Consider the following 19195-nt stretch of genomic DNA (forward strand, 5'->3'; position numbering starts at 1 on the left):
ATATTTATTTTCAGTTGTTGCCGTAAAACTTTTTTAGTTTGATCAGGACTCCTGTCATAAAAGGAAGGACGTTTGAATATGTTCAAAATAGGTTTTATGTTTGTATAAAGTGGATTTGGCAAACATTTTAAAGCACATATATTGGACACTGTACCTTTGTTTCTCTGGTGTAATATATGGGCACATTTCTGCAACCTTATTACTATCAAATGTCCTGGCCTGATCTCAAGTGTTATGACCCAAACTTACAGCATTTAAGCTTTATGATGTTGTTAGTTTGGGTTATCAGACCCTCAGAAGGGCTGGGACAGTCTGACATTTAACTCTTGTATGAAACTAGTCGTATGAAACTAGTCTTATGATATGAAACTAGTCTTATGGTTGGTTACTGCAATACCTGTGAACTGAGAAACAGCACCTATGGAAGAAAATATGACAGCTGCATTTAGACGAGTGAGGGTGCCAAGGAGTATAAGAGATTTTGAAAAAAAATAATGGGGTTGACCACAAATTGTTTTTAGTATGCAATAGGCTCAGGCACTAAAATCAATAAGCAATGTGTACTTACCTGCCCTACTCCCCCACTGCCATTGTTCCCATAAAGCCTGATCCTAATGTTAGGCACTTCCTGCTTTCAGTCTCCACACGAGGTTGTACCCACTTAACCAATCATGGGCCACAGTGAGGACCAGGCTCAATACCTGATTGGTCGATTAGACACTTCTTTGTGTCAAGACAGAGAGCATTAAGTGCAGCAGGACTGGGCTACATGGTAAACAACAACGGCAGTGGAGCAAGGATGGTATTATTTTTTTTTTTATTGCATAATAAAAAACTGTTTCTGAAACAACTTTAAATTTATATAATAAGAAAAAGAAATTATATAAGAAAAAAATGTGATAAAAATAAATCTAAATGAGATGTGCTCCTAATTTTAATAACAATGATAGTAGTATTTTTGTATTTAGTATGTTTTTTTTTAATTAAAATATAACACAATTTAGTTAATAGTTACTTTGAAACACAAAAAAATCCTTAAACCTTTGTTGAAAAAACCATAACTTAATAATATGTGTTCCTCAAAGAGATGAAGATGAGCGCTCTAAGTTTAAAGAAGAAAAGACATGCAATTACAATTTTCATTGTTGGCACCCATTTATTTTTGGAAAATAGGTTTGATTCTCAATGCGTATTTTTTTGTCTTTGGAAGTGCAATTTCATTTTTTCATTTTTTATCATTTTTAACATCAAATTTTCCTAGAAATAATAATAATAAAAAATTGTTTGAGAGTAAACAAAAAAAGAGAAGAAGCAAAATGTAATGGAATTTCTCTGTACGACGTTCAGTGCATTTATTAAATGTCTAAAATGTACATCAATTTGCCAGTGCCTTGGAACAGCTTTGCCACTGTCTCCATTTAAAGTAAACAAAACAATACATTCAAAAAAGCCGAGCTGTCCTGTTCTTGAGTTGGCAGGCGAGAGACAGCTATAATCTGTACACTACCCCCCAATATATCACCCAGCATCAATTAGCTGTCATTATAGGTCAACAAAAAACATAACTGCAAAAATAAACATCAAATTGTGACAGTACAAGTTAGGGGGAAAGAGAAAAGATAAATGTCACAAGTATTAAAAACAGCAGTTAAAAAATATAGTGAACATACATAGGAAAAAGAATGTAGGGGGGAAAAAAAAAAAAAAGAGAGAATAAACTCTTTGGAGCCCATAGTGGCAACCATAAAATATTAATAACTCAAGGAATAATTTCACATATTGATCACCAATAACAAATAAACCAATGTTAAATAGTTGTATAATTAAATGCAATAAAGCTAAATTGTTCCAGTTTGGAAAAGAGTGTCAAGAAAATAGTTCTTCGGAAAAGGAAGGGCATACGGTTTATAGAAAGCCTACTTGAGTTTTCCACATGTAGAACAATAGTGTTGTGTCACAAGGTGTAGAAATGCATGTCTTCTGGACCAAACACAGTTACAAGAACCCCACAGTACATTTTTTATTTTTATTAAATAAAAATTAAAAAAAGTTCATAAATACATCACACGTTTGCATGTATTTTGGTTGCAATGCTAATACTGAATGTCCTCAGCCCAGGTATCAACTTGACTTTGGAAGGCTGAAATGTCTTCTGTGTACCAGCCATCAGCCCAGTAATGAAGAATTAAAAAGTTGGCAATGTTTTTGGGATCTTTATTTAAAAAAAAAAAAAAAAAAAATAGGTTATGTTCACACACAGTTTTTGGTCCTGTCTTTTTACCCCTTTTTATTCATCTTTTACTCAAAAGACAGCAGTCATTTTCTAACAGTTGTTAAATAATACAATGGGTGAGATTTATCAATCAGCCTGAAACCCTAATTGTCTAATTTTTCCCATAACAACTAATCACAGCTCAACTTTCATGTCTTAACGAGCTCTTGTAAAGTAAAAGTTGAGCTGTTATTGGTTGTTTTGGGAAAAAAAACAGACAATTAAGGTTTCAGGCTAAGTAATAAATCTGGGCCAATATGTGCATTACCAGCCCTATGTCCAGTGGATTCCAATGAGCTCAATAGTTAAAAACGACAATTTTGGCCCTCTCTTGAACCATAAGATGGCTAAATAATGGTAGATTTTTTTGTAAAAAATAAAAGAGGGGTAAACAATGTGTGAACATACAGTAGCCCAAGACCATAAAGGGGTACTCCACTGCCCCAGTGTTCAGAACATTTTGTTCTGAACGTGGGCTGCGGGGGACGTGATGTCATGGTCACGCCCCATGAGTCATCACGTCACACCCCCTCAATGCATGTCTATGAGAGGGGGCGTGGCAGTCACCACGCTCCCTCCCATAGACTTGCATTGAGAGGGTGTGACGTGGCATCGTGAGGGATGTGGCCGTGATGTCACGACCCCCCCGCAGCCCACATCCTGCATTCGGAACATAATGTTCCGAACACTGGAACAGTGACGTACCCCTTTCACTGAAATGGTTTCCTACAGCAAAAATGGCACAAAACCTTGGACACTATCAAAAACATCCCACCAGGTCGAATTTTCAAAACCATCACACGGTCACTTCTATAGGAAACCACTGCAGTCATGTCATGGTTGTTCATTGACAGCATAAACAAAGCTATCATTTGGGCCCGGCTTAAACTGAAAAATTTTTATGGTCTGCTGTAAGCAACAATTTTTTATTTTGCAAATTCAACAACTGGTTTTCTTAACCAATGTGCCGACTGCAAAACTGTACAACATATGATGTTGACGCTAATGTATAGCCAGGGACTATAAAGGCTAACTACAGTGTCAATGGTTACAAGTTAATATATATCTATAGATTTTTTGTTTTTAATAAAACAGTTGTGGTTAATTTGACTAAACCTTTCTTTTTTCGCAGTTGTTGGGACTGATGTCAAGTTCATTCCAGTCATAAAATTTTCCATCTCTGTAAATATATATATTTATAAAGAATACTTGCACCATCTGAACTTATTAAAAAAAAGCCTTTCATTTAATATCGTAAATGGTCAATCTGAATAGTGTGTCATTTACATAGGGAGAAGTCAGTTACAAATTAATATGGCAAGACAGTAGCCATTTTCTTTAGAATCAACCAAATACATTCAAAGTAAATTTTCCATGCCACTTTCCAATTTTTTTTTTTGAGGTAAACATACATTTGTAATATAAAGCAACAATGACGCCAACCATCTCTCTCAGCAGTAAATAGTGCTTTCAACACATTCCTTTGAGGTACTGTACAAATCAACTTTCCTGAGGTTTTTTTTTTTGTTTGTTTGTCATTTTTGCAGACAGAACATTAAAAGAAATAAACTACAGAAATTAAGTTCCAGATTAAATTTTCTTATCCCTTCTGCAGAACAGACAGGATTGAGGAATACTGTTGCTCATAACATGGCAAGAAAATCTGGCTCTCCGTCTTTCAACTTATCTGCTCCGCTATAGTCCATTAATGTTTGAAGTTAAAGCTCTTTATATTAGCACATGCCACCAATGTAATTGTGAGGCAAACAAAATAATAAAGCACCACTTGAGGCACTTGACAGCAACTAAATCTCAAGAACAGCAGAATGGAATCAATACACGGGATTCATGTCTTTCCAATGTCAACCTATGTCCACCCTGCTTCTTTTCGAGTGTCGGTTTCCTTAAACAGAACTAAGCATTAAAATATGCTCATGGTCATGTCATTTGATTCAGAACATTGGCTTCTTTAATGCACATTAAAGTCTACCATTACTCTGAAGATGCAAGTTTATTGTGGCTGCCTTGGTACCTTTAACATTTAGGCCACTGCCGAAAGGGACTCAGCTCCCGATCCCCTAGATTTGTGTGCCAGCATTCACTGTAAATGTTTATTATCACTGACTGCAACCAAACATTTTGTTCCATTCGATATATGTGTCAAGTTCTTTCTGTGATATGCTGGGCTGAATCTTGCAGAATACATTTTCAAAGTCTTGGTACGTTACGGGCCTCAGCTGGCTCGGCATAATGGCTGAGAGGTCTGAGGGTGGTATGGCATGGAGAGGGCCAACCACAGCTTCCTGACACAAGCGAGCCACATCCAGTCCAGAAAAACCTTCTGTGCGCTGGACTAGGAGTGCAACCTCTTTGTCATTGAGACAGTAATTGTGCTGTGAGAGCAATTGTATTATTATTTGATGCCTGGCTGTGCTGTCTGGAAGTGGGATAAGAAGTCTCTTCATGAAGTATCTCCTTAGAGATTCATCTATTTCTTCGGGTTTACTTGTGGCACAAATTACAACTATTTGGTCCTCAGCAGATGAAAGAACGGAATCTAACTGCATAAGAAACTCTGTTCTCATTCGGCTTATTGGATTGTGTTCCTCACCCACTTGGGAAGAAAGAAGCATGTCTATGTCACTTACAAAAATCACAGAAGGTTGCCGACACCTTGCCACAAGAAACGACGCGTGGACAATTTTTTCACCTTCATTTATCCACTTTGTGACAAGATTAGAGCCAGTAATTTTGAAGAACGTGGCACCTAGCTGACTAGCTATGCATCTGCCTAACAATGTCTTGCCTGTTCCTCTAGGTCCAAATAAAAGTATGCTCCGAGGCAAAGCCGTAAGTCCACTGAATGCATCGGATCGAATGACAGGCCATAACACTTCCTCCTTTATAAATGCCTTTACCAAATCAAGGCCGGCAATTTCATCCCAGTCAACTGGATGTCCCTGGTTGATAATCTCATTAGTTACAAGGTCAATGAGGTGAGTATCAGTGTTTTTCAGCTGTTCGTCCACAGAGTGGTTGGATGAGGTAGCCGTATGAAGTCCAGGGCCTTGCAGAGAGTGTGGGAGTAGCTGTCTATGCTCTTCACTATGTTCATTGATTGCAGATGAGTTGTATTTTCCAAAAGCTTCATTTGACCTTGAATTCTTTCCAGTGCTATATGAAGGTGGTGTAAGAGCTCTTGTTGACTGATTGCTAAACTTTCTTTGCTGATCAGTAGGAGCTAGCTGCTTTGTGGGCTTAAATGCCAAGGATGAAGGCTCAGAACTTCGGTCATAGCCATTTCCTCTATTTGAGTTGGATATAGAGGTGTCAGGCATTCTGTACATAGGGCTGTGTGAGGTTCTTTGTTGCCCATAACTATAGTTTCCATAACTTGAATCTAAATCTCCTTGTCCTGCCATATAGAAAGCTTTTCTTTTGAGGGAACTAGCTGAACTAGGAGTTATTGGTGTCAAACCATGTGTTTGGTAACTGTAGCCCGGAACAGTTGTCGGTGGAAGAGGAGTAGGAGCAGGGATACCAGAAGGAAGGTAAGCTGAGGGAGGAGGAGCGCTTCCAGGACTGTATCCTGATCCCACACTGGACTGCGAAGGATATCCAGCAGGTGGATAGTTGTAGCCTGAAAGGTTGGAGGCTCCATTATAGCCTGGTACAAGAGCCGGCGGGGGAGGGGGTGGTGGAGGAGGCTGTAGGAGTCCAGAACTATGAAGCGGAGATGGATGAGGTGATGGCAGTGCAGATGCAGATTGACTGCTGTAGCTTGAATGCAAATAGGAGCCATTATATCCTGTTCCATATTCCTGAGATGGTAGCCCTGAATGTAGACTAGGAACTGAGTGACTTCCACATGTACTACTGGAATAACTAGGTTCTGACAAATTGCTGCCCACCCCAGGAGAACTGCCTATGCTAGCAGAGACATCTGACGGAGGTATAGCGGCTCCTACTCCAGCTTTGCTTGCCGCAATCACATCGGAAACACAGTTCATAGGATAGACGTTCTCTGAATTCAAAGAACTTTGCCAAGGCTCGCCATCGCTTTTTCGACCATTCACCAGGCCTGACTGGGCTTCAGTGTAGTTACTAAGAAGAGGTCTGTCCATAGATCCTTCCAAAATACCGGAATATTTCTCAGCATACTTTTTCAGTAGATTAGATGCAGTTAAAGCTGATATATCATCATTGGCCCAGGCGTACTGGTACGTGCGTTGCAGATGACCTCTGTAGGCTTCCACTTTGTGAGCCGGTGACCTTGTGGTTGACGATATGTCGAAATGCTGTTCCGGCCATTGAGCATGCTCTGGCGTCCACTGCATCTTCAAGCCTAAAGGAACGAAAAAGAAAGCAATCAATACAAAAATAACATAAATATATTTGATGCATTAGATATAACTTAAATAAATAATTCAATATTCTTATTTTTTTAGTCCATTCTGATGGGTTCATTTAGTGAAAAAACAGACAGAGGTTTCCAGAGCTATATATGTAGCTGCGCTACTGTCTGTACAATATCAGTTTTAAATTTCTTCTTTTTTTCCCCCCAATCTAAAAATATGAGACACAGCTGACAGATCACATTTAGGATACCTCTCTTATTTGGTGCTGAACACCTAGTTAGCACCGCATAATGCACCCTGTGCTGTACAATATGACACAGACATTGCAGGTCATTCCATAATCCAACTCTCATCTAAAGTGGTCCACGACAGCTTCAAATCTGCTTCGTGGAGTGCAGCAAAGCAATCTCCTAGGCAGCGGTCCATCGCTTTCATCACACAAAGCCTACAACTCGGTATGAATTACAACTGCTTTCTTTCTGCCTCAGAGCTCTGCTGTAGAAACCCTAAAGAAAAAAAACGAAAGAAAACAAAAAAAAAACAAGCAACGCTTGTCTTCTGGTCTGTTTCCCCAGAATGTCTCCAGGGCGTAAGGAATTGAACCGCCGCTGACTAACCCCGAAAAGTTTTTATCAGCTTTACACTCTAGATTCTGCAGCTGGAATCTATCATATAGACCAGGGTTTTACAACCAGAGTGCCTCCAACTGCTTCAAAACTACAACTTTCAGCATGCCCGGACAGCCAGCAGCTGCTCCGGGCATGCTGTAGATTGTAGTTATGAAACAGCTGGAGGCATGCTGATTGAGAAACACTGATATAGAAAATAAGACATTAAAAGATAACACTCAGCAAACATGCTAAAAGACTTTGCATGAATATATAACATATATATGTATATATATATATATATATATATATATATATATACTGTGTGTGTGTGTGTATGTGTGTATATATATATATATATATATATATATATATACATACAGTGGGGCAAAAAAGTATTTAGTCAGCCATTAGCCACCAATTGTGCAAGTTCTCCCACTTAAAAAGATGAAAGAGGCCTGCAATTTTCATCATAGGTATACCTCAACTATGAGAGACATAATGAGAATAAAAAATCCATAAAATCACATTGTCAGATTTGTAAAGAATTTATTTGCAAATTGTGGTGGAAAATGGACTTTTGTTATTGACCAAATACTCAGTTCATTGTTATATACTCTCTGTTGGCAATGACAGAGGTCAAACGTTTTCTGTAAGTCTTCACAAGGTTTTCACACACTGTTGCTGGTATTTTGGCCCAGTCCTCCATGCAGATCTCCTCTAGAGCATTGATGTTTGGGGCTGTCGCTGGGCAACACGGACTATCAACTCCCTCCAAAGGTTTTCTATGGGGTAGGGATCTGGAGACTGGCTACGGCACTCCAGAACCTTGAAATACTTCTTACCAAGACACTACTTCGTTGCTCGGGCAGTGTGATTGGGATCATTGTCATGCTGAAAGACCCAGGCACGTTTCATCTTCAATGCCCTTGCTGATGGAAGAAGGTTTTCACTCAAAATCTCATGATACATGGCCCCATTCATTCTTTCCTTTACATGGATCAGTCATCCTGGTCCCTTAGCAGAAAAACAGCCCCAAAGCATGATGTTTCCACCCCCATGCTTCACAGTAGGTATGGTGTTCTTTGGATGCAACTCAGCATTTTTTCTCCTCTAAACACGACAAGTTGAGTTTTTACCAAAAAGTTCTACTTTGGTTTCATCTGACCATATTACATTCTTCCAATACTCTTCTGGATCATCCAAATGCTCTATAGCAAACTTCAGACAGGCCCAGACATGTACTGGCTAAAGCAGGGGGACACCTCTGGCAATGCATTATTTGAGTCCCTAGTGGCGTAGTGTGTTACTGATGGTAGCCTTTATAACTTTGGTCCCAGCTCTCTGCAGGTTCTGTGACTTTTTCTCACCATTCTTGTGATCCTTTTGTGAGATCTTTTGTGGAGCCCCTGATCGAGGGAGATTATCAGTGGTCTTGTATGTCTTCCATGTACTAATTAATGCTCCCACAGTTGATTTCCTCACACCAAGCTGCTTGCCTATTGCAGATTCAGTCTTCCCAGCCTGGTGCAGGTCTACAATTTTGTTTCTGGTGTTCTTCAACATCTCTTTGGTCTTGGCCATAGTGGAGTTTGGAGTGTGACTGTTTTAGGTTGTGGACAGGTGCCATTAATACAGATAACGATTGGAGGACAGAGGAGACTCTTGAAGAAGATGTTACAGGTCTGTGAGAGTCAGAAATCTTGCTTGTTTGTAGGTGACCAAATACTTATTTTCCACCATAATTTGCAAATAAATTCTTAAAAAATCAGACAATATAATTTTATGGATTTTTTTTATCATTATGTCTCTCGTAGTTGAGGTATACCTATGATGAAAATTACAGGCCTCTCTCATCTTTTTAAGTAGGAGAACTTGCACAATTGGTGGCTGATTAAACACTTTTTGCCCCACTGTATAAATACACTGTATAATGTATAGATGCAACGGCCGCTCTTCTCTGGTCCCCTGCACGGCCGTATATATATACACATATTCATATTCGCTTTCGTTTTGTATAATGTGAACAGACCTTTCTGGCAGTGTCTACCCAGACAGGGAGACTCCAGCTGTTGCTAAACTACAACTCCCAGCATGCCCATACAGCCAAAGACTGTTTGGGCATGCTGGGAGTTGTAGTTTTGCACCAATTGGTGGCTCCCTGTTTCGGTAGACATTGCGTCATGGGTGCTCTCCCCAGCGGACAGCGCCAAAAATGTCATAACCAATTTTTTGTGTTTTTTTTTCTTCTCGTTTCAGATCCATGTATGCAGAGGATTACTGCGGATTTGATGGATTACGGCAGATTAGGGCGGTGGGGGAGTGTTTTTTTTAAATAAAATAATTTTTCCAATGAGTTGTGTTTTTTTTTATTGAATTTTCAGGCTTAGTAGTGGAAGCCGGTCTTATTGACTGAATCCATTACTAAGCCAGGGCTTAGCGTTAGCCCCCAAAAACAGCTAGCGCTAACCTCCAATTATTACCCCGGTACCCACCGCCACAGGGGTGCCGGGAAGAGCTGGTACCAACAGGCCCGGAGCATCAAAAATGGCGCTCCTGGGCCTAGGCGGTAACAGGCTGGCATTATTTAGGCTGGGGAGGGCCAGTAACAATGGTCCTCGCCCACCCTGATAAAGTCAGGCTGTTGCTGTTTGATTGGTATTGTGCTGAGAATGATAATACGGGGAACCCTATACGTTTTTTATTTTTTTTATTTAAATAAATAAAATAAAAAACGCATAGGGTTCCCCGTATTTTCATTCTCAGCACAATACCAACCAAACAGCAACAGCCTTACGTTATCAGGTTACTGGCCCTCCCCAGCCTAAATAACGACAGCCTGTTACCGCCTAGGCCCAGGAGTGCCATTTTTGACGCTCTGGGCCTGTTGGTACCGGCTCTTCCCGGCACCCCTGTGGCGGTGGGTACCGGGGTAATAATTGGGGGTTAGTGCTAGCTGTTTTGGGGGGCTAACGCTAAGCCCTGGCTTACTAATGGATTCAGTCAATGAGACCGGCTTCCACTACTAAGCCTGAAAATTCTATAAAAAAAAAAACACAACACATTGGAAAAATTATTTTATTTAAAAAAACACTCCCCCACAGCCCCCGTTAACCATTTTATTAAAAGAAAAAAAAAATCCGCCGTAATCCATCAAACCTACAGTAATCCTCTACATGGATCTGAAACGAGAAGAAAAAAAAACACAAAAAATTGGTTGACATTTTTGGCGCTGTCCGCTGGGGAGAGCACCCATGATGCAATGTGTACCGAAACAGGGAGCCACCAATTGGTGCAAAACTACAACTCCCAGCATGCCCAGACAGCCTATGGCTGTCTGGGCATGCTGGGAGTTGTAGTTTTGCAACAGCTGGAGTCTCCCTGTCTAGGTAGGCATTATACAAAATGGACAATGTGAACAGAGCTTCAGATTAACTAGCCTTGTTCCCTTCTGTAGCTCCCGTCATCACTAGGGGGGCAGAGCTACACAGACCTGCCCGGTACTCGAGGGAAGTAAGTAAGTATCTATAGATAGCTGTACATAGTGTATACCGCCCAAAGGGTTAACCTACACTGTCCAGCAGTGTAAGTTAACCCTTTCCTTGCTGGGTTTGCGCATCCACTGGGATCTGTCCCTTACTGCAGGTACTAATACTCCCAACATGGAGCACACTCTGCTCCATGCTGGGAGCTGTAGTACCTGCATTAATAGACATTGCAGCAAATGTCACTTCTGTCTATTACTGCTGCGATCTGTCTATTAATGCAGGTACTACAGCTCTCAGCATGGAGCAGAGTGTACTCCATGTTGGGAGTAGTAGTACTTGTATTAAAGGAAAGATCACTGGGGGTATCACTCCTGACACCCGCTGTGATGCTCCTGTATAATGTATGGATGCAGCGGCCGCTCTCCTATGGTCCCCTGCACTCACGTATATATACACATATTCCTATTTCTCACAGAGAGCTGTGATTGGCTGGAACCATCTGGCCAATCATAGCTCTGCGGGAAATATGAATATGTGTATATATACGTGAGTGCAGGGGACCATAGAAGAGCGGCTGCCGCATCTATACATTATACAGGAGGATCGCAATGGAACCCGGCGACCTGTTAATTAGTACAGGTAACTACTACTCCCATCATGGAAGAGTGTGTTCCATGCTGGGAGTAGTAGTACTACCTAAAAAATGTAAAAAAAAGTGAAAAACACGCACACACTACATTTATATTATTGTCGGCTACATTTTTAGTGCTTTACCCGCTCACATAAATTGATCCCTGTTTAAAAATTAATAAACATTTCATAATAAAAACATACATTTTGTTAGATACAATTTTTTCCATCACTACTGTATCTTTTTTTATTATTCTTTTATTATTAGAATGAATTCTTTACGTTCGTTTACGGATAATGCATTCGTTATTTTGCTATTCGTATTATCGTGGCTATTCGGGAATGGTCAAAATATGTTTTCGTGCATTCGGATCTGTCCGAATGCCCGAAAATTGTAAAATTTGGTAAATTAGACATCTGTGCCGAACCGAATTGCACATGTCTAGTTCTGGCTCTCTCTCAGCTTTCTCTCTCCAAAATGGCAGCTGTAGTGCAGTGTATTGGGCTTTATCAGCCCCTTAAACTCACCCCTATGCTGTGTCCTCATTAGCCTGCGAGCTGTATGGCACATAATGCAAAGCAATGATTGGATAACCTAGGGTCATGTGACGTCATCTCAGTGTTCCCATTGCTTTCTTTCATTCAGGTACCAAAACGCCATGTGTTCCTTATCACTTCTACTATTATTACCACTAAATATTCACACCTTTCTGCAATTCACACACTAAGTATGTCTCTTAAGGACAGATATGTTTGGACACCATACATTACTTGTATCGCTGACACATAGCTGGTAAAGGAAAATATCTATTGCTGATGTCATACACCAGACACAAACCTAATTTTGATAAATCCCTGAACACTATTAGATATTCTGAATTATTGATTGCTAGGGGAAGATAGATCCACATATGCAGGTGACATTTTTAGTGACATCTCCATGTCTTCCTATCTCCTTCCCTATGAAATCAATTTAGATTTTCCATATCATTTTCTGTACAGAATGCCCGGAATCCTATCTGTTTAATACCCAACCCGTTTGAGGTTCTCTTTATATCTTCCTATCAAAGGATGGATCTCTGGCTACATCTCAGTTTACTGACACAGGAACAAGCTACTTCTCCACTGAGGTTTGTTATAAGTTTACTCCTGAATATGGAAGATCATTGGCCAGATGATACTTGGTGAACTGGGTTAATTTACAAAATTCCAGTTAAAGAGGATCACTCCAAATCTGGTACATTTGTTATATTTCTCCTTAAGCAGAGCACCAAAAGCCATTCATGCTTCACTTGGGATTTAGGGTAAAAAGGATATGCAAAGTAACATTCTCCCATGAAGATAGGAGATTGCTCTCTGGTGCCACCTATTGGAGATATCAACCATTTTTAGCCAATAAAGAACAGTATGGCTGCGGATTAATTGGTTGAACCAGAGGGCAAGCTCTTTTGGCACCCCAAGGAGAAATCTTGCCCTCTAACTCCTACTCTCTACTTATCAGCTTGCACTCTGTTCTGTACCGATGAAGGGCAACAAACCTAACAATGCTGTCAATAGATCAATAACTCTTACTTTTTGGTGAGATTCTGACTTAACCATTAATCCGTAGTTATGTTTTAAGGCTTAAAGGAGTCAAGCATTGACTCACATGCAAGCTTCTTCATATAGGTGGCACCAGAAAGCAAGCTCTTTTCTTTCTAGTAAAGAGCTAATTTGCATTTACTTTCTCCTTAAAGGGGCACTCCGGGGGAAAACTATTTTTTTTTTTAAATCAACTGGTGCTGACACCTCTGTCCATGTCAGGAACAAATCCTTATAGCAAACCTCTACTGCTCTGTACAGTTCCTGACATGGACAGAGGTGTCAGCAGAGAGCACTGTGTTCAGACAGAAAATAAGCTCAAAAAGAAAAGAACTCCCTTTGTAGTGTTCAGCAGCTAATAAGTACTGGAAGGGTTAATATTTTCAAATAGATGTAATTTACAAATCAGTTTAACTTTCTGGCACCAGTTGATTAAAAAAAAATGTTTTCCCACTGGAGTACCCTTTTAACCCCTTAAGGACTCAGGGTTTTTCAGTTTTTGCACTTTCGTTTTTTCCTCCTTACCTTTTAAAAATCATAACCCTTTCAATTTTCCACCTAAAAATCCATATTATGGCTTATTTTTTGCATCACCAATTCTACTTTGCAGTGAAATTAGTCATTTTACCCAAAAATTTACGGTGAAATGGAAAAAAAAATCATTGTGTGGCAAAATCGAAAAAAAAATGCCATTTTGTAACTTTTGGGGGCTTCCGTTTCTACGCAGTGCATATTTCGGTAAAAATGACACCTTATTATTATTCTGTAGGTCCATACGGTTAAAATGATACCCTACTTATATAGGTTTCATTTTGTCGTACTTCTGGAAAAAATCATAACTACATGCAGGAAAATGTATACGTTTAAAAATGTCATCTTCTGACCCCTATAACTTTTTTTTTTTTGATTGGAATTTTTGATCACTTTTTATTCATTTTTTAATGGTATAAAAAGTGACCAAAATACGCTTTTTTTGACTTTTGAATTTTTTTGCGTGTATGCCATTGACCGTGCGGTTTAATTAATGATATATTTTTATAGTTCGAACATTTACGCACGCGGCGATACCACATATGTTTATTTATTTTTTTATTTACAGTTTTATTTTTTTTATGGGAAAAGGGGGGTGATACAAACTTTTATTAGAGAAGGGGTTAAATGATCTTTATTAACACTTTTTTTTCCTTTTTTTTTTTGCAGTGTTATAGGTCCCATAGGGACCTATAACACTGTACACACTGATCTCTAATGCTGATTAGCACGCCTGTGATCAGTGTTATTGGCGCTTGACAGCTCCTGCCTGGATCTCAGGCACGGAGCAGTCATTCGTCGATCGGACACAGAGGAGACAGGTAAGGCCCCTCCCGGTGTCCTGTAAGCTGTTCGGGACGCCACGATTTCGCAGCGGTCGAAATCGAAATTGCGGCGGTCCCGAACAGCCCGACTGACTAGCCGGGATACTTTCACTTTAGAAGCGGTGGTCAGCTTTGACCGCCGCTTCTAAAGGGTTAATTCCGCACATTGCCGCGATCGGCCATGTGTAGTATTACCCGTGGGTCCCGGACGTTGATGAGCACCGGGACCGACGCGATGTGATGCTTCATATCGCAAGAGACGGCGCAGGACGTAAATATACGTCCTTCGTCGTTAAGGGGTTAAAGGGGTACTCCGGTGGATAACTTTTTTATTTATTTTTTAAATCAACTGGAGCCAGAACGTTAAACAGATTTGTAAATTACTTCTATTAAAAAATTATTTTCTTTTTGGAACACAGTGCTCTATGCTGACATCTCTGTCCATTTTAGGAACTGTGCAGAGCAGCATATGTTTGCTATGGGGATTTTCTCCTACTCTGGACAGTTCTTAAAATGGGCTGAGATGTCAGCAGAGAGCTCTGTGTTCCAAATAAAAAATGTGCTCAGTTTCTCTTCTACAGCCTATTTGCATTTGCACATAGTGTTGGCTATTTGGTATTTTTGTCCATAGTGAAATCAGTTATAGAAGCTGCATTCACAGGTCTGTTTCCAGCCTTTATGTGTCCTGGATAAACTGTTCTGTTAATATATGACCAGGTCAAAAAGTGGTGAGTTTGGCATTAAAAAAAAAGAAGTGTGCACCAAAATTTGCGAATAGTATCAAGCCACACTTTATATATTTTCCTCTATGTTTTATTATAAAAGCCATTTATACATTTACCCCTATATGTTATACTGTAGAGTAAACATAACCAGCATGCCTTGACTACTGCAGCCGCTCAGGGCATGCTGGAAGCTGTTGTTTTCATAAAAAAATATGAAGATACAGGAGAAACAGGTCGGAATTCACTTTTTTAAAAAGTGGGAGCTCTACTAAAAGTGTGAAGCAAATTATATTTTTGCTAGAAGACTACTGTACATGTCTATGTCACAGGTTACAATTATTTGAATCATTGAATTATTAAACTTGCACATCATGGTTTTATGTGTGTGTATGTATGTGTGTCTGTGTGTGTGTATTTATATATTTATTTATGTTGTGTGTATGTATGTGTGTATATTTATATATTGTTACGCCGAGCGCTCCGGGTCCCCGCTCCTCCCCGGAGCGCTCGCAACATCCTCGGATTTGCAGCGCCCCGGTCAGACCTGCTGACCGGGTGCGCTGCAATACCCCTCTCAGCCGGGATGCGATTCGCGATGCGGGGAGCGCCCGCTCGCGATGCGCATCCCGGCTCCCGTACCTGACTCGCTCTCCGTCGGTCTTGTCCCGGCGCGCGCGGCCCCGCTCCTTAGGGCGCGCGCGCGCCGGGTCTCTGCAATTTAAAGGGCCACTGCGCCACTGATTGGCGCAGCTGGCTTAATTAGTGTGTTCACCTGTGCACTCCCTATTTATACCTCACTTCCCCTGCACTAACTCGCCGGATCTTGTTGCCATTGTGCCAGTGAAAGCGTTTCCTTGTGTGTTCCTAGCCTGTGTTCCAGACCTCCTGCCGTTGCCCCTGACTACGATCCTTGCTGCCTGCCCTGACCTTCTGCTACGTCCGACCTTGCTCTTGTCTACTCCCTTGTACCGCGCCTATCTTCAGCAGTCAGAGAGGTTGAGCCGTTGCTGGTGGATGTGACCTGGTTGCTACCGCCGCTGCAAGACCATCCCGCTTTGCGGCGGGCTCTGGTGAATACCAGTAGCAACTTAGAACCGGTCCACCAGCACGGTCCACGCCAATCCCTCTCTGGCACAGAGGATCCACCTCCAGCCAGCCGAATCGTGACAGTAGATCCGGCCATGGATCCCGCTGAAGTCCCACTGCCAGTTGTCGCCGACCTCACCACGGTGGTCGCCCAGCAGTCGCAACAGATAGCGCAACAAGGTCACCAGCTGTCTCAACTGACCGTGATGCTACAGCAGCTATTACCACAACTCCAGCAACAATCTCCTCCGCCAGCTCCTGCACCTCCTCCGCAGCGAGTGGCCGCCTCCGGCCTACGATTATCCTTGCCGGATAAATTTGATGGGGACTCTAAGTTTTGCCGTGGCTTTCTTTCACAATGTTCCCTGCACTTGGAGATTATGTCGGACCAGTTTCCTACTGAAAGGTCTAAGGTGGCTTTCGTAGTCAGCCTTCTGTCTGGGAAAGCTCTGTCATGGGCCACACCGCTCTGGGACCGCAATGACCCCGTCACTGCCTCTGTACACTCCTTCTTCACGGAGATTCAAAGTGTCTTTGAGGAACCTGCCCGAGCCTCTTCTGCTGAGACTGCCCTGCTGAACCTGGTCCAGGGTAATTCTTCTGTTGGCGAGTACGCCATCCAATTCCGTACTCTTGCCTCCGAATTATCCTGGAATAATGAGGCCCTCTGCGCGACCTTTAAAAAAGGCCTATCCAGCAACATTAAAGATGTGCTGGCCGCACGAGAAATTCCTGCTAACCTGCATGAACTTATTCATCTGGCCACCCGCATTGACTTGCGTTTTTCCGAAAGGCGTCAGGAGCTCCGCCAGGATATGGACTTTGTTCGCACGAGGCGGTTTCTCTCCCCGGCTCCTCTCTCCTCTGGTCCTCTGCAATCCGTTCCTGTGCCTCCCGCCGTGGAGGCTATGCAAGTTGACCGGTCTCGCTTGACACCTCAAGAGAGGACACGACGCCGCATGGAGAATCTGTGCCTGTACTGTGCCGGTACCGAACACTTCTTGAAGGATTGTCCTATCCGTCCTCCCCGCCTGGAAAGACGTCCGCTGATTCCGCACAAAGGTGAGACAGTTTTTGATGTCAACTCTGCTTCTCCACGCCTTACTGTGCCTGTGCGGTTATCTTCCTCTACCTTCTCCTTCTCTGCCGTGGCCTTCCTGGATTCCGGATCTGCAGGAAATTTTATTTTGGCCTCTCTCATCAACAGGTTCAACATCCCAGTGACCAGTCTCGCCAGACCCCTCTACATCAATTCTGTTAACAATGAAAGATTGGACTGTACCGTGCGTTACCGCACGGAACCTCTCCTAATGTGCATCGGACCTCATCACGAAAAAATTGAATTTTGGTCCTCTCCAACTGCACTTCTGAAATTCTTCTTGGATTACCGTGGCTTCAACGCCATTCCCCAACGCTTGATTGGTCCACAGGAGAAATCAAGAACTGGGGTTCTTCTTGTCTCAAGGACTGTCTTAAACCGGTTCCCAGTACTCCCTGCCGTGACCCTGTGGTTCGCCCTGTATCCGGTCTTCCTAAGGCTTATATGGACTATGCTGACGTCTTTTGCAAGAAGCAAGCTGAGACTTTACCCCCTCACAGGCCTTATGACTGTCCTATTGACCTCCTCCCGGGTACTACTCCACCCCGGGGCAGAATCTATCCTCTGTCTGCTCCAGAGACTCTTGCCATGTCAGAGTACATCCAGGAGAATTTAAAAAAGGGCTTTATCCGCAAATCCTCCTCTCCTGCCGGAGCTGGATTTTTTTTTGTGTCCAAAAAAGATGGCTCCCTACGCCCTTGCATTGACTACCGCGGACTTAATAAAATCACGGTAAAAACCGCTACCCCTTACCTCTTATCTCGGAACTCTTTGATCGCCTTCAAGGTGCCCACATCTTTACCAAACTGGACTTAAGGGGGGCTTATAATCTCATCCGCATCAGGGAGGGGGACGAATGGAAGACTGCATTTAACACTAGAGATGGACACTTTGAGTATCTGGTCATGCCCTTTGGCCTGTGCAACGCCCCTGCCGTCTTCCAAGACTTTGTTAATGAAATTTTTCGTGATCTCTTATATTCCTGTGTTGTGGTTTATCTGGACGATATTCTGATTTTTTCTGCCAACTTAGAAGAACACCGCCAGCATGTCCGCATGGTTCTTCAGAGACTTCGGGACAATCAACTTTATGCCAAAATGGAGAAATGTCTGTTTGAATGTCAATCTCTTCCTTTCCTAGGATACTTGGTCTCTGGCCAGGGACTACAAATGGACCCAGATAAACTCTCTGCCGTCTTAGATTGGCCACGCCCCTCCGGACTCAGTGCTATCCAACGTTTTTTGGGGTTCGCCAATTATTACAGACAATTTATTCCACACTTTTCCACTATTGTGGCTCCTATCGTGGCTTTAACCAAGAAAAATGCCAATCCCAAGTCCTGGTCTCCCCAAGCAGAAGACGCGTTTAAACATCTCAAGTCTGCCTTTTCTTCCGCTCCCGTGCTCTCCAGACCTGACCCATCTAAACCCTTCCTATTGGAGGTAGATGCCTCCTCAGTGGGAGCTGGAGCTGTCCTTCTACAAAAAAATTCTTCCGGGCATGCTGTTACTTGTGGTTTTTTTTCTAGGACCTTCTCTCCGGCGGAGAGAAACTACTCCATCGGGGATCGAGAACTACTGGCCATTAAATTGGCGCTTGAGGAATGGAGGCATCTGCTGGAGGGATCAAAATTTCCAGTTATCATATACACTGATCACAAGAATCTCTCCTATCTCCAGTCTTCCCAACGGCTGAACCCTCGCCAGGCCAGGTGGTCATTGTTCTTTGCCCGTTTTAACTTTGAAATTCATTTTCGCCCTGCTGACAAGAACATTAGGGCCGATGCCCTCTCTCGTTCTTCGGATGCCTCTGAAGTAGAAGTCTCTCCGCAACACATCATTCCTCCGGACTGTCTGATCTCCACTTCTCCAGCCTCCATCAGGCAAACTCCTCCAGGGAAGACCTTCGTTTCTCCACGCCAGCGTCTCGGGATTCTCAAATGGGGACACTCCTCCCATCTCGCAGGCCATGCGGGCATCAAAAAATCCTTGCA

The 19195-nt window shown here is 42.3% G+C and overlaps 1 protein-coding gene across 4 annotated transcripts in view; it reads right to left on the reverse strand.

The window, feature by feature from the left end:
- Nucleotides 1-1319: 1319 nt before the first annotated feature.
- The window catches only part of FIGN (fidgetin, microtubule severing factor), a 186604-nt gene continuing 168728 nt past the window's right edge, over nt 1320-19195 (reverse strand). For all 4 annotated transcript variants that reach the window (XM_056534009.1, XM_056534008.1, XM_056534010.1 and 1 more), the window contains one exon: nt 1320-6617. In XM_056534009.1, coding sequence (XP_056389984.1) covers nt 4390-6609 — 2220 coding nt within the window. In that variant the 5' untranslated portion in view covers nt 6610-6617 and the 3' untranslated portion in view covers nt 1320-4389. The remainder of the gene's footprint in view (nt 6618-19195) is intronic.

Source organism: Hyla sarda, chromosome 8 (genome assembly GCF_029499605.1).
Source record: "Hyla sarda isolate aHylSar1 chromosome 8, aHylSar1.hap1, whole genome shotgun sequence".
In the NCBI taxonomy this organism is placed as follows: domain Eukaryota; kingdom Metazoa; phylum Chordata; class Amphibia; order Anura; family Hylidae; genus Hyla; species Hyla sarda.